At 40.4% G+C, this 15050-nt stretch overlaps 1 protein-coding gene across 1 annotated transcript; it reads right to left on the bottom strand.

The window, feature by feature from the left end:
• Positions 1 to 969: 969 nt before the first annotated feature.
• On the bottom strand, positions 970 to 9159 carry CLTA (clathrin light chain A). The gene is made up of 7 exons (XM_017735333.1): positions 9134 to 9159; positions 8588 to 8639; positions 6570 to 6687; positions 5105 to 5216; positions 3647 to 3700; positions 2458 to 2493; positions 970 to 1414 (listed from the first exon to the last, which is right to left on the bottom strand). Exons 1-7 carry the CDS (start codon positions 9157 to 9159, stop codon positions 1243 to 1245), a joined length of 570 nt encoding a protein of 189 aa, XP_017590822.1. The 3' UTR covers positions 970 to 1242.
• Positions 9160 to 15050: the final 5891 nt, after the last annotated feature.

Here is a 15050-nt window from a genome sequence, read left to right as displayed (position 1 = left end):
CTGCTGTGCAGCAACATCCTGAGCCTTAGTACATTTTAGTCTGCATGTGCAACCCTTTTCTAACTGCCTGGACTAACCTTCCAGCTTGTGCATAAAAGGTATTAAAGCAATTATGCGACACACCAATTAAGATGCTGTGTCTTTGATAAACATGGTGCAATAATGTAGAAGATTGAACAGATTAGTTTTAGAAGATAGCTAAGGTAAGGTTTAACAGAGCAAGGCTAGAATACAGCTCCTGTGAATGCTGGGTGAGCCAAGGAAGCAGAGCAGACATTTTCTAGATCAGTTTGTTTCAGATTCAACCACCTTGGCAGACAGAGCTCCGACCTGCAGACAAGCAGCAGTAAGTCTGCCCTTCTCTTGCTCTCCAGCTCTCCAGTTCACCACCCTAGAGGGAGGAAGTGTCTGCAAAGGTCAGTGAGGACAAGGACACAGTTCAAAAACAGGTGAACAGCCTCTACACCACACATCTTTGCACATGAAGACAACATTGAATACCCAGCAGAACAGAGTAAGCAGTAGAATATCAAAGGTCTTAACTACTCAGTGCCCTCTACTTTTTGTTGAGCCTGAGATAGGCAGCCAGAGTGACAGCAGAAAACTACACAGTGACAGAAGAAAACTATACAGAACAACTGCTTACCTGTGTAAGGCAGTGTCCTCAGTCCCACTGGAAGCAAGATAAGCCCCTTAACAAGCCTGCTGTTTCAGTTTTCTTGAGCTTCTGTCTAGTGTGATAAATTGGATAGGGGAGCAGTTTTTAAACTAAAGCTCTCAAGAGCTTTAAGCAAGCTTAAACAAACAAGGAGGACAGCCTTGCAGAGACCAGAAGTACTGCTGGCTGGACAATCACCAGCAAGGTGAAATCACTAGCAATTAAGAGAAATGTTTACTCACACTTTGAATTCAAACACCTTCTGTCAAAAGGAAGGAGGAGACCTTCTTAATTCATCCAAAGTCAACACATTTTGCTGTTTAACAGATCTTTAATATCAGTAATGTGGGAAATGACACCTCAGTGCACAACAGCACAGAGACTACAGTTTTGGAGGTTCCCCCATTTCAGACATAGAAAGGAAACATCAGGAAGAACATGCAATCAAACAATGATCAGCTCTAGATACATCATGATGTGGTCCAAAAAAAACACATTGAAACAATTAATCAAATTACTGCAAACATAGCTTCTCTGAGTAAGGTTAAGATATTGCATCTGTAGTGTTTCCATTGAGCTTTGCTTCAGCGAACCAGCGGAGCCTGCTTGAGTGAGATGAGGACTGAACGCATGCGGGACACATCTTTTGCCTGCTTACTAGACTTTGGATTAAAGTCACAGAGCTGAGCCACACGTTCCCACTCAGTGCCCGGAAAAACTTCTTCCGCATCATTCACAAAGGCTTCTTCAGCTGCCCTAAAAGCAATGCAATGCACCTTGTGTTAATGCCCAGCATATAAGGCACTCCTTCCCTCTTACAGGATGCAGTTTCTTTCAGCATGTTTCATAAGAAATGTGACCTGACAGCTGCTTGTGGACATTATGGCCACTCAAGCTCCCACTGCCCCAATCCTGGAGATGAAAGTAGATTGCAGTAGTATGCTATGCACAAGCAGTGCTGAGGATTGCAGAGGATTGTGTAAAATGTTGGAATACAGGTGTTTGGTTTTAAGAATAGTTATTGAGTCTTTGTCTAAGGAGTCACCACACAAGCTTCCAGGAAGTAAAGTACTTCTATGTAGGCATTTTATTTATGGAGAAATGCCCAGGTCTTAACTAGGTAAGCCTCTGCCACTTGATGGCTTATACTGGACATTTGCCAACTGGAAATGTACAACTGCCTGCAAGCATGTCTTAAACAGATTCCATCTGAGGATTTAAATCAGCCCCAAGGCCTACAGGCCATCATAAAACTATCTGCTGATGATTCCCAATGCTGTAGTGAAGCAGCATGAATCATACGGAATTTAAGTCATGAATCCCCTGCCTGTGAGTGCAATAGACTACAGCATATCTTGGCAGAGGAGATGACTTGTTTGAGGTCATCTCACAGAATAAACATTTTGCCCCTGTTCTCACCCTAAGGAGACTCTATGGAGGCTTTGTACATTATGTACTGGATAGTGCCAGTTGCTTCCCAGCTGTATTGTTTTGGCTTTTCTATGCTGCCAATAGCATTGCTTCAATGCAGGGATAACACTCCAGCATCTAGTTTACATGAACTGTGGGGCACTGGTAGCTGCCTGAGTGCAGAAGCAATAAGCATCAGATCAAACCAAATCCATCTACTCCAACAAGCAGTACAGAGAAAGCAGTGAAAATGACTCTCCCATGAGGGTTCAGCACTGTTCACAGGGATGATCAGGTTACAGACACCACTGAAGACAAGGATCACTACAACACTGCTACTTTATGTGACATGACACTTTTAAGGGGCAGTGAAGATTTTTTTACTTAACTGTTCTAGGCTGTAGCAAGGATGATTTATGTTTGTGCTTAAAGGTGAAGAGAAGAAAAGAAACAAGGAGAGAAAGTTTAAGTCAGATATAGAAAATGAGAATGAGTTTAATGCAGATGATTAGCTGGCTGAACATGCACTAGTAGCTTAGCCTACATTCAAGAAACAGGCAGCCAGTTTTATTATGCAGCACTTACACTGCACATTTGCACTGGACATATGAAAATAAGGGTTTTATTGAAAAAATCTAACAAAACCAACTCCAGGAGACTTCAGAAAACACCACCTGTAAATCCATCATTTCACAAGTCTTGGTTTACATCCACCTACAGTTAGCTGGGATTTTCACACCAAACCTTCAATATTAATGCACTCAAAGCCACAACACGGCTCACCAGTACACCTTCTAAAGGTGTCACCTTAGAATCTGTGACATGTCCATCTTTCAATTCAAGTCTACAAATTAAGGGAAGAAATTAAAATACATGAACAAGCCAATGAACATTGCAATCCTTCTACCCCTCAGAAACTAGCATACTCACTGGGGCTTGAAAGTCATGGTTCTGTTTTCACTAACCTATTAGGCTGGCAAAGTATCTACACAGCTCCTAAATGTCTTCCCAGCAGCTTACGCTGATTTCCCAATACCACCTTCTTGTACTTTCCATCTGTTCTCTAACAGCCTCCTATTTCTATATGCACACACACTTTCTACCCTGATTTATACCCTTTCTACCTTCCTTGGCTTGTGAACCTTTATGGGCAAGCATTGCTTGAATATTTTTCTGAAATGCAGGCAAAGCAGGTGGTCACTGCCTGTTACTGAGTTAAACACTGCTTCTCTGTGAAGGACTAAATACAGCACCCATGTGAAACTGCAGGCACTAACCCACACCCCCAGCAAAGCACCTTGCTAAGCAATGTTCACTGGCCTAGAAACAACCATAAACCCTTAGGTCTAAAGATATGAAAGTCATTAGCAAAATTCCAGTGGTATGTACACTACATCACTAAATCTGAAAGTGCTAGGCTTTGTGCCGTGCATACAAGAGAACTGCACTTAATACTGCAGACTAGAGTCAGTCCGAAAAGTAAACACTCAGAAGCCACCTTCAGACATTCAGCACTGTTTCTGATCTTGCTTATTATCATGTCGACTAGCAAGCAGAATTAGTAGTTAAGCAACATACACATAACCAATCACGTCAGCGAAGGGTTGTTTGTAGAAAGCTTCATCTGCCACCCTAGGTAGCAAGTAGTCCAACAGGCAGGCAAGCAGGCAGGAGAAAAGAGATAAGGATGAGAAGTACGGAACACAGCTGGAGGCAGTTTTAACAAGTACGTTAACCTTGCATCACCTAGACTTACTGTAACAGGAAAGCAGTTACCACATGGAATGTATCAATTAAGCCATTGGTCAGAGGGGCAACACAGACATTCTGCTACATCCTAGAAGTTTGAACCAGCTAGTTGAGGAATACAGCCCCAATGTTAGCATTAGACTACTCCCAGAAGATAGAAACTACCATCGGGCAAGAGATCTCACCAGTGTGACGAGAATGCCAAACACTTCTGTGCAACACTTGATTAATGAGCCCTGCTCCAGACTCCATATCCTGCACTCAAACACTGGCCATAATAAAGCTATGAGGGTATCATGAGCTCTGGCCACCAACCTAGAGTAGTACTAATCCTGTTTCCCTTTCTTGGGCCAGCCAAAAGATAGTGAATGGAAGTGGCAAATTCATAATTCTGTAGGCAGTGTAGGCCTCCTTTCTTCCTTTAGAAAGAGATGTAGTCTACCTAGGACTTTCTTAATTAAGATAAACCTGATGGCCATTTTGATAAGAGAAGTGGTGTTTCAATTAAAAAAAAAAAAAACCCAAAACAACAAAATGAACAAAACAGCAGTTCATCTTGAAGCCTGTGAGTTCCCAAAATATAAAGCAGTCTTTATGATTACCTGGACAGAATGAAGTAGAGATTTAAGAGGCATTAAGTCAGTTCTATCACATTTACCTTCATGTAGCTTGAAGTCAAAATTCCACAGGGAACCTCTAAGAAAGTGTAAGAGCTTGCTAGTCCAGCAACCAAGACATCAGTTGCTGCTGCAGGACCCATAACTAGGCAATTCAAACCACCACAGACACAGTCAGCATTTAGTTTTTTACTAGTAGAACGGAGTCATGTTATTTCTGAACTGCTTCCAAAAAGAGCAGCAGAAGATTTTAAGATATTTAATGACATAACCTGTGGCAAAGATTAACTAGAATGCCACTTCCATATGTTCTAAAGAAAGCACGTAAGAATGCTAGTCTCAGGGTAGGTAACTGCAGTCACTGAAGGCCTGTGCAGCTGGGATCATGCCAACAAGTGGGTAGAGTAAAAAATTTTCTGGCCATGTTCAAGCTTCATGTCCTAAGGAATCTTCAGTAATTCTTGATCATCATCTTAATGCTTCCTCTTGCTATTCTTGGACATTTAATTTAGATTATTTAAAAAAACTTTAAAAGGTAGGTAGTAGGAACGCTTACTTTAATGATCTGAAGGACTATTGCCTTAGGACATACAAGAAGTATTCTAATCTACCTCCCCAATTATCTTCATACCCAGTACTGTAACTCTTCTGATGGCTGGAGAAACTTTACCTGTTACTGGCCTTTGTTTTCTCAAGTTTCTCATCTTGCCTTGCATACCACTCTTCCAACTCTTTTATTGCTTTCTCTTTCCATTCTGCTTCCTGCTTTCGTGAGTTTGCATCTGAAGATTTAAGAATTGCTTTATCAGTCACACTTGTATCCAAATGCATCTTGCAAACAATTCAACTGATGGCTCAGGGTGCACTCTAGTGCAGACAGTTGCTTCACCAACTCAGATAAGGTTTAGGAGATTTTCTGATTTAGGCTATGAGAACTCTAAATACTACAAATGTTCAAAGGATTAGCTAAACAGAATCCCTGTGCTGCATAACGGGGGCAGTCCACTTCAGTTTAGGATAGGCATTTTGCAGAGTAGCTCAGATTCAGTAAGTCTGTTGGTCTGCAAACTCCTCAAACCAGAAACAGTCACCTTGCCATGCCAGTGCTGGAACGAAGCTTAAGTAAAGCCTCTATGCTTAGACAAAGCAAAGACACCTGGCACTCTGCGTACTTTTACACACAGCCTACAGTTCAGGACAACCTCATCTGCTGTAACTAGCTCAAAAGAGGAGCAAAAGAGTCAGCTCTATCCAGAATCACATTTTACAGAAGGTTTTCTCCTACCAGTTTCAAGCAAAGGCTTGAAAAAAGGGAAAAGGGAAGCACACCAGTTTGTAGTCTCTTAGACGCTGTCCATGGGTAGGTACCACTGCATTTGATAGCTGTATTTAGTTTAGTTAATAATCCATTACTTTCTTAATTTAGTTATTAGATTTGACAACAGATGGCCTCAGCAATTACAAAATGAGTAATCTTTATCCTTTGAAATAAAGTACTAATGCCTGCAGTATTTATTATCATCTTTTTAACTTACAAAAGCTGTTCATTTTCTGTCAGCTTATCTGTAAGTAAAGGTTCAGAGAGCCACTTGGTTGCTGACACCCACACCAGTATTAAGTCTGTTTACTAGAACACTCATCCAGGCTTGCTCCTCGAACTCAGGAAGCATGTAAGGACTCCGAAGAGGCAGTGCCACAGTTCAGAATTCTACTGTTTAGGAATCATAGAATGGCCTGAGTTGGAAGAAGCCTTAAAGATCACCTAGTTCCACCTCCTCTGCCATAGGCAGGGACACCTTCCACTAGACCAGACCGCTCAAAGCCCCATTCAGCCTGGCATGGAGCATCCACAAGTTCCCTGGGCAACCTGTGCAGTGCCTCACCACCCTCACCATAAAGAATCTTTTCCGAATGGCTAATCCAAATCTACCCTCTTTCTGTTTAAAGCCATTACCCCTTATAAACTACACATCCTTGTAAAAATTCCCTTTCTAGTTCTCCTGTAGGTCCCCTTTAGTTACTGAAAGGCTGCTCTAAGGTCTCCCCAGAGCCTTCTCTTCTCCAGGTGGAACAACCCCAACTCTCTCAGCCTGAGAGACGCTGATACTAAGTTACTCAACAAATACCATGCTTACCAAGTTGCTCCAGGCGCTCCTTTTGCTCCTCTCTCCACTTACGAATACTTTCTGGTTCTGATTGCAGTCGATCTACTTGGGAAATGGCAGCATAGCAGTCTGTGGGACCATTACTCTCCTTAGAGAAAAGGAATAGTACAGTCATTTGTGCATAACAAGTATTTCAGATAACTGCCTGCCAGCTACATAAAATTAGGCTCCATTTGAACTGAGCCAGTAACACATTCATCTGATGTTATAACACACTTGCACCATTAACAAGAAAAACATCTTGCCACAAATTACAGCAGGATTGAAGGAAATTAACACTAGACTGCTTCCAGAAATCAGGAATCAAACAAAAATTCAAGACAACTGGAAAGACAAGTGCCACAAACACTAAGTGCCAGAGCACTAAGCCTGAAGAATGAAGAAGAAAATGCCTAGCACCTCACTACACAGCTGTAGGCCAGATATTCTCTGAATTCATCTCACCTTAAATATTTGCTGTGAAAGTAATCTTCTTTATGGTTTTGTGCACAGGAGTTTGAAACATTCTTTGCAACTTAATTGTCTACTTCAAGAGACATTTGCATACCACATTACAAAATTTGGATTGCTGTATGCAGCTTATAACACAAGAGGCATTTCAATATTTAATCATCAAAACAGTGAGAGTATTAGCATCCTTTTCACAATATAACATCTCAAAGACTTGAAATTAATAGGGCTAGCATTAACACACCAGATTTACAAAGCTAATTAATATTGTGCTATTTGCTACAGAAGATACTCCAAGTTTAACAACTTTTATTGCTACGTCCTACCCGCAACAGAGTTAAGAAATACCAGTCCTGAGAGTACCAGATCGATTGCAGCTGACAACAGATTTGGCTGTGCCTTGCTCCTCTTTGGACCTCCTGTAGCCCTCAATGAAGGAATAATGCAAAGAGAAGAAGCTAGGCTGGTGCAACACCACCAGGCTTCACATTTCATCCAAAGCAAAATAAACTGGCCAGCTGCAGGGCCAACTAGTTACAGGTGGCTATAACAAAAGTTATGTATAGCCCATTCAGTCTCTTCTTTCTCGTTAAGAGGAAGCTCTATCAGCCAAAGCAACAGGTCTCTTAGAAATCCAAACACAAAATCAAGGCATCTAAAGGGAGCAATCTACCTTCTGTTGTACAAGGAAGCACAAAGGGCCTGTAAAATACAAGTTGTCTCATCAATCTCACAGTACTGTTGAGGATATAAGAATGTCAGCAGCAGTGAAAGCTGTTTGTGTCTCCACAAAGCTCAGCATTCACTTAAAACTCTAAGGAGAAGTAAATCACTCATATGTTGCTTCCTTCCCAAGCATTCACTTAATCAGGGCTAACGAGCCAACTGTGACACCAGGCAATGACGATGCCTTGGACATGGTGTGAAATTCAGTTACAACACAGTGATTGCCTTAGCATGCCTTATTCCTCCCTGACATCAATAAAGAAGATATCTTCCTCTTTTGTCATTTCCCTGGCTGTCTAACATGTTTTCATACTGCAACTGAGCTTTTTAGCCATCAGCTTAATTTCATGCAACTTCATGGCACTAAGAAATGTTTAAAGTTTTCAGTCCATTCCTTCTAAGACCATCTTGATAAGACAACCAGGATGCATGAATTATCTTTAAAGAGCAAGCAAATCTGAAAACTCTGCTTTAAACTAAGTAATCAGAGCACACTTTCAGCTTAACAGCCAGTGGCAAGTCAATGCAAAGTCATATCACAGAGCCTGTCAGTCTGCTTTACAGTGCTTATGTACTGCTAAGCCACATTTCAAAATGAACTGCTGTTTTAAGTTGCCTCTAAGTTCAGAAGAGGGGCATAACTAAGAACATTGACAACTTCATGAGATGAGCTACCAGAATAGAAGCTCCTTCTCATATATGAGACAAAATTAATTTAAAGACAAGAAATAGGAAGTATTAGTCTATATTTAACTTGTTAAAGTTCTTGGAGTAGAACAGCACATTCTAAGTACAGAATACTTCTATCTTACCTGATAGACATTCCCGTTAACCACTCCATCAACAGCATCTGTAAAGAGGTGACTTGTTTAGTCATTTGAGAAAGGATAGAACAGCCAGATTTACTGATTTCTGTAACTTGTATGGAAAGCTTTACTCGAGCATGTAATGTGGGAGTTGTGAAAGTGAGTGGTCCTTGATACCCTGCAGGGACACTTCTTCTCCCTGCACTTTTCTGGACAGGCATGAAAAACCAAGTGAGCCATCATTCTGCAGAACCAGAAATACAAGGTCATTTCTTCGTCATGAGATCCTGCTTCTAACAACATAAACAGCAGAGCTGATACTGCTGAGAAACTGCTACAGACTGCATTCTAAACCTACTCCCACTTTGTCCTCTCTCTCTTAGAAGCTGAATACTATACAACTGTTCTGAAGTTAAGAAGGATGACTGCCACTTTTTTAGTGCCTACCTGGAAGATTAACAATCCTGCAGCCAACACTTAGTAATTCTTATCCTAGTGTGGTTACCTCCTAATCAGCTATAAAGATATAGCTAACATTCCTAGCAAAGTCACCTTTCTGCTACCATCCGTGATGACATGCTTGATAGCTTCCTACTTCAGTTGCAGCATTATTATTTCTGAAGTGACAGTGGCAATAGAGCCACAGGAACAGGATCAGCTACAAATCTTTGCCACCGAACCCTAAAATTTCATCTTTTTAAAACACAGCCATAGGGAACACATGCCAGTTGTGAGGCAAACTTTTAAGTTTTTGAAACTATTTAAATCTCTGGACTATGCAAAATACACCAAGATTTTCAAGAACTGCAAAATCTCAGCAGGGCATCTCTCGGGAGCAGCACCACATAACATCTGTCTGCATTATATAGCAAGTAGTCATGTTACTACCTTTCTCTCACCCTTAATGCCACCGCAGACAAATTGATCACACAGAAGTGTTTCCACCATGTTAATACACCACTCAGTGAAAGGAGTGACTGTACCAAACAGTAAGAAGAAAAATCAAGTTATTTTGCACCACCTTGTTAAAAAAAGATAGCTGATTAACCTAAAACTAAGCGAGTTATGCTGTTGTATCCTCTTATTTGTGGCTAGGTATGCACCAGTTTCATACTACTAGTGAATGGCACACAGGAAGTTCTTCATACTCCTTTATCAGGGAACTAGGCAAGTGTTTTAAGTCTTTATCTCTGAGCCCTGAAGAGCAATCATTAACTGTGTTAGGGAGAGGACTGTACATTCATCAGTTCGTGAATAGCAGTTAAGTTGGAGGATACTAGTCCCCAAGAACATAGTTACTAACTTTAGTAGGACAAGACAAATTAAGAAAAAATAGTTTTTCAGTTATGAGAAACTGATATTTTATAACTAGACTCCTACAACTGAGAAATGGTTGCTACTTTGTCTGATTGCTACTCCTCCGCAAGGTATAGGAGGCCTTTACAAAGACTAAAGTCAGCTGGGTGAGAAGGCTCATAAATCTTGAGGATGCTTCCAAGAACAACGATAATATGGTTAAGTTTTCTTGTCACACCAAAAAAAATTCATTATGGTCTTCACTACTCAGGCTGGTAGTCTGCTCAGGTAAATGGAAAAACATCATTGCTTAAGGCTGTGCGTGAGATGAAACACATTGGTTTGTCTAAGGGCCATTTTTGTTCTGAACAGTAACAGCCACTAACAGACACTGAACTAAGTGTTTCCACAGGGCACCCAGGTCAGAAGCATTAGCAGCATTAGAACAAATTTCCCATCTGTTCTGAGCTCCCTAGAACTTGCAATTAAGCTGCAGTGTCAGCATGCTGACTGAGCATATCACAAGCAGAAGAGGAAATAGAACTGTACCAGCGTGCTGTAATATGCCAATACAAGTGTGCTAACTGGAACAAGACCAATAGTCAAGCATTCCTTCACTTCATCTCTCCAGTCTCCATGCTTGTATGAAGTCTACAAAAACTATGTGTTTGCCAGCCTTCATATCAGTAATCAATGCTAGTTGTGTTTCTGTTCACAGAAACATACAATTTCATAACCAGCTTCCCACTGAAAAAGCCTAAATAATGGTACTGCCATCATAACATTTTCACCAGTCATGAACAATGAGATGCCTCTACTGGCTTCAGAGTCTGTCCAATTCTATCACAGTATCATATCTCCTGAAGTTGACATCCACATATTTAGAACTATCTCGGTTTGTAATGATCAATATTCCTTCTTGTTTGCTTTTGAACTTAAGAGAAACTCTTCTTTTTAAGGGCACTGTTGCAATGAACACGCCCAAACATCTACAGTTCTGCAACACATGCTGACAATATGGTAATAATGAACTTTCATACAGCAACACAGATACTTTTTAGAGTCTGGAAGAGCCTGGAGAGGATAAGTCATATCAGCTGCCTTGCATTCACAGGAGATACAACACCCAAGCTTGCCAGAAATAGAAAGCTAGCATCAGTGCCCTCCACATTTACTACAGCTTACAAAAGAAAAGGCTGGGTAGTTTGAAGATAAATACAAAAACCATTTTGTCACTTCAGTCCTAGAAGTCAATATATGGCCTCAGAGGTTTACCACAATGATGATCAACTACTCTGAAGGCTACTACTGGCATAATTACCACTCAGTACCTCTTGGCCTAAAAGGAAGTTTGCTTAGCCTTGTTCACCAGCATCTGTAAAGTCTTATTCTCAATGCAAAAGAGGACTGTTACCAGAAAAGTCAGAGGCAGAGCTTTGCAGTACATTGAAACATTTTTCTTAAAACAGTTTTAAAATATAAGTATTTTTTATGAGTTACCTTCAGCATCTCTTTTACACAATAAGTACTCTATTTCTACGTACTGCTACTTTCGGTGAGCTAGCAGCTCAAGTTAAAGCAACAGAAGAACATAAAGTTTAATATATTCTGACATAAGGTTAAGTAACTTCACCACTCAAGGCCTAGTTTCCCATCCTTTTTCTTTTAGGCACAGTCATGCTTTCCTCTTACCTACCTCTCACCCATAAGATGATAAGAAAGAAGAATCTTTTACAAAGCTTTTGTTTACATAGTTGTGCAAGAACCTGGGGAAGAAGTAACTTTTCTAGCCATAACTCATTCTCATGCCCATGTACAAAATAAAGGCAAGCAACTCAGGAAGAGTGCTTCTTTCCTGTGTTTTAGTTCTAATCTGCTATCTTATCAAAACTCATTAGTTCCCTCATTTTCAATATAGTCAATACGCTAGAACTAAAACACACCTGTAGTAATGCTGTCCTGTAACAGCTTCTGTAATTTTCCAATTTAACACCTTCTGTAATTTCCACCTTCTGTAAATTTCCAACAGTATTCTCTTGAAAACAAATAAAAAAAAAATAGATTTTTCTGTCCTGACTTCATAATAATGCAGCATCAATAATACAAGCTAAACAGATACCATCCCTTTATCATACCTTCCTCAGTGCTGTTTTATGGGGCTCTGAAGCCTCAGATGCAGATTGCATAGCAAAGCCCAGATCAATGGCTGTTCAAACAATTAAGAAAAAAATCAACAGTCACAGACAAGAACTCTTTCTGTCTGTGGTGGTAACTACAAATTTCTAAACAATTTTCAAGCAAATTGATATTCAGTTCCTGAAAGGCTATTAAATGAAACACCTAGACAAACCACCAGACACAATTAATTTTCTTAATTGCTAGAGGCTCATGAACATCTTTGGAAGATAGAGAAACATAATTCAGTCAAGTTCATATAAAACTTACAGAGCCTGAAAATGGGAAGGTAATGTTTGAGATTAGTGAGCCTACATTAAACCTGTGTGTATTTGCTTGATTGTTAACATATATAACTGCTTGTCTTTGAATGAAATTCACCCTAAGAAGCTACTTGACAAACTGCCACAAGGATTTTGTATTGCCCTACAGTATCTGGAAGCCACACATTTACACTTGAATTCTCTCTCTCTCTCTCCTGCTCAGAGAACATAGTAAGTGAACTGATACAACCTCAAGACATACTATTGTCAGAACTGGACTCCAAATACATGGACATTGGTTCATCACTGAAAAAGAAATCTCGTAAGACTTCATGTTCCTAATTCCTAGGCAACAGCTTTGCATTACTTGATTTATACAGTACTCCCTGCTTTCTGAAGCAGGGATTATGCTTCCTCTTCCAAGGAAAGTAAGATCAGGTTTTTGCATGCCCAGGCAGCTTGAATGCCATAGCTATTTACATAATGAATGTCCTACTGGATCAGGCCAGTATTCCAGCCCTGACCATGGCAACATGAAGCAATGCTGTGTGAGACTCATGAGCTTGGCAACATTCTGCCATTCCCCCCATACTCACCCAGTATACACCATTACAACAATTAACAGAATTCCCAATATTGATATTAACAACTCGTGAAGCTCACTTCTGTCCATGTATTTGTCTAATAATTTATCAAGAGACTGAAATTTAAAAACTGTTTGTTGATGAGACACTATGATTCTTAAAGTGTATTTCAAGAAGCTGATGATTGCTTGTCACTATATCTGAAGTCAAGATCTTCAAACTTCAGTTGAGAGCTGCCCAAGTTACTACTTTTGGGCCATTTTACAAAGAACTTATCCAACAGACCTGTAAATAAGGAGTTCAAAAAAGGTTGCGGTTAAAAAAAGTAAATCCACAAATCCCTGGTCACGATGCTTAAGGATTTACATAAGAACTTGCATTGATTCAAGAAGAAATTTGCATTCACCTATTCAATTAGAGAAGATTTTAAAAAGCTAATATGCCAAAGACTACAACTGTCTGATATTTAAGGTGCAGATCAGATGATAAATGTCTAACACAAATGGCAACAGAAATCATTAGATCATTTTTCACCATGCCTGAACCAGTACATTTTGCATGGCTGAAGTCTGTGCTTTGTAACATGGAGGGAGAGAGTACAGGCTCTGACAGTCAACAGATACCAATGTTCTTTTAAAAAACAGGACCACCAAAAGTCCACAAGCATCATCTCCCATGCCTATTTAACAGGTCAGAGCACAAATGCAATCCCAGGGCATAAAAGAAAGCAAGATGACATACAGTTCCTGCCTAGACTTCCCAGATCCTTGGACATATGATCATATTTATTATTTTATGAACCTCTTTCTAAAATTCTCCAATAACACCTTTGCATTTCATGACGAGTCACATTACTTGAGAGAAAACTCTTGAAAGGCAGTTTAAGAACTACTTTTAAATGTCAAACCTATCTGGAAGCTCTTAACAAACTGACTTTTTGACAAACACTTTGCAACAGTCCTCACTGCATGTATGTAGAGAATGTACTCTTCTAGTTGTTCAAGTACCTTCTAAGAAAGGCAAATAATAGACTTTTTTTCAACTAAATTAGTTTTTCAACAGCTAGTTTAATGTTCCAGAGTCTGTTTTGAACATAAAGCCTATGTAAGGCATAATGTTTGTCTAAGACTTCTGAAAGTAAGAAGGGAAGTGTCCATTGTGTCTGTTTCTGCACAATACATAGAATACAGAAGTCAAATTATGTATGATACCAAAACAGGATGGTGTTCTGATAACAACTGTCCTCAAGTTCTTGTGCTGGAGCAAGATAGTCCCCAGTAAACACCTTTTTTTTCAGGAGTATGTAATCCATATGTTTTGGACCTTATGAGTGAGCTGACGTTAAGAGCAATGCTACCACTAAATAAGCACTGGAAGGTCTCCATTACCCAATTTATCTAGATGAGCTTTATTCCCAGAGATACTACAAACCTGTCTCCTCATACCAGTATGAGATATGCCAGTAATTTCTGATACCAGGTTGCAAAATGAAGACTTAATTCTAAAGATGTTCCGACAATGAACTGGGGAGCAGTTATTCAATTCACTCTGAAGAAGAGTGGCACTCTGCTGCAGTGACAAAGGGATGTCACATGAGAGCAAATAGGTTCCTGTGGCCCTGGTGACAAGTAGAAGCGAAGTCTTCCGAGAGTGCTGCAACATGAACTCCCTTCCACTCAGACTTCAGTTAAAACCTTTCATAATGGGAAGTGTTTACTTTGGGCAGCTTTAGACTAACTGAAAACACACTAACTATAGGTCCTAACACACACAGTTCCCACCCTCCTCCAAACGCGGGTTCTGCAGTGTCGGGTTTGCTACGTTCAGTACAAAGGTTACCAAGGAACAAAGGCTAAAAGTTTAGTAAAATTAAACATTAGCTTAACTGCTTTCATGGTTTAAGACTGAGATCACCCCCTCTGGAGACAGAAACTCAAGTGGTGGACTTATCCAGCTTTCAGAAGCCCTTCCTCCAGGCAGGCTCCTGGATTAGACGAGATCAGCACCGTCCGCATTAGGACATGGGCACTCCTTAGGCATCTTCAGGGGATACAAACTACAACCTAGGGAGCAGGGAGGTAGCTCACCTTACGGCACAGCGCACCCAGGACGGCTCCGACCCATGCCAGGGACCACCCCTCGGCAGCGGAG

Source organism: Corvus brachyrhynchos, unplaced genomic scaffold (genome assembly GCF_000691975.1).
Source record: "Corvus brachyrhynchos isolate BGI_N302 unplaced genomic scaffold, ASM69197v1 scaffold22, whole genome shotgun sequence".
Taxonomy (NCBI): domain Eukaryota; kingdom Metazoa; phylum Chordata; class Aves; order Passeriformes; family Corvidae; genus Corvus; species Corvus brachyrhynchos.
Note: the sequence above shows the minus strand (reverse complement) of the source record. Positions and strands in the feature narration are given on the sequence as shown.

Bases quoted from the DNA above. Each gene is read 5' to 3' on its own strand.
- CLTA (XM_017735333.1), bottom strand. From the start codon at position 9,159: ATGTCATCACGGATGGTAGCAGAAAG. The intron at 8,640-9,133 runs GTGACTTTGCTA...TGACTAAACAAG, and splicing joins TCACGGATGGTAGCAGAAAG to TCACCTCTTTACAGATGCTG. The intron at 3,701-5,104 runs GTAAAGTTTCTC...CTTGCTACCTAG, and splicing joins AAAACAAAGGCCAGTAACAG to GGTGGCAGATGAAGCTTTCT.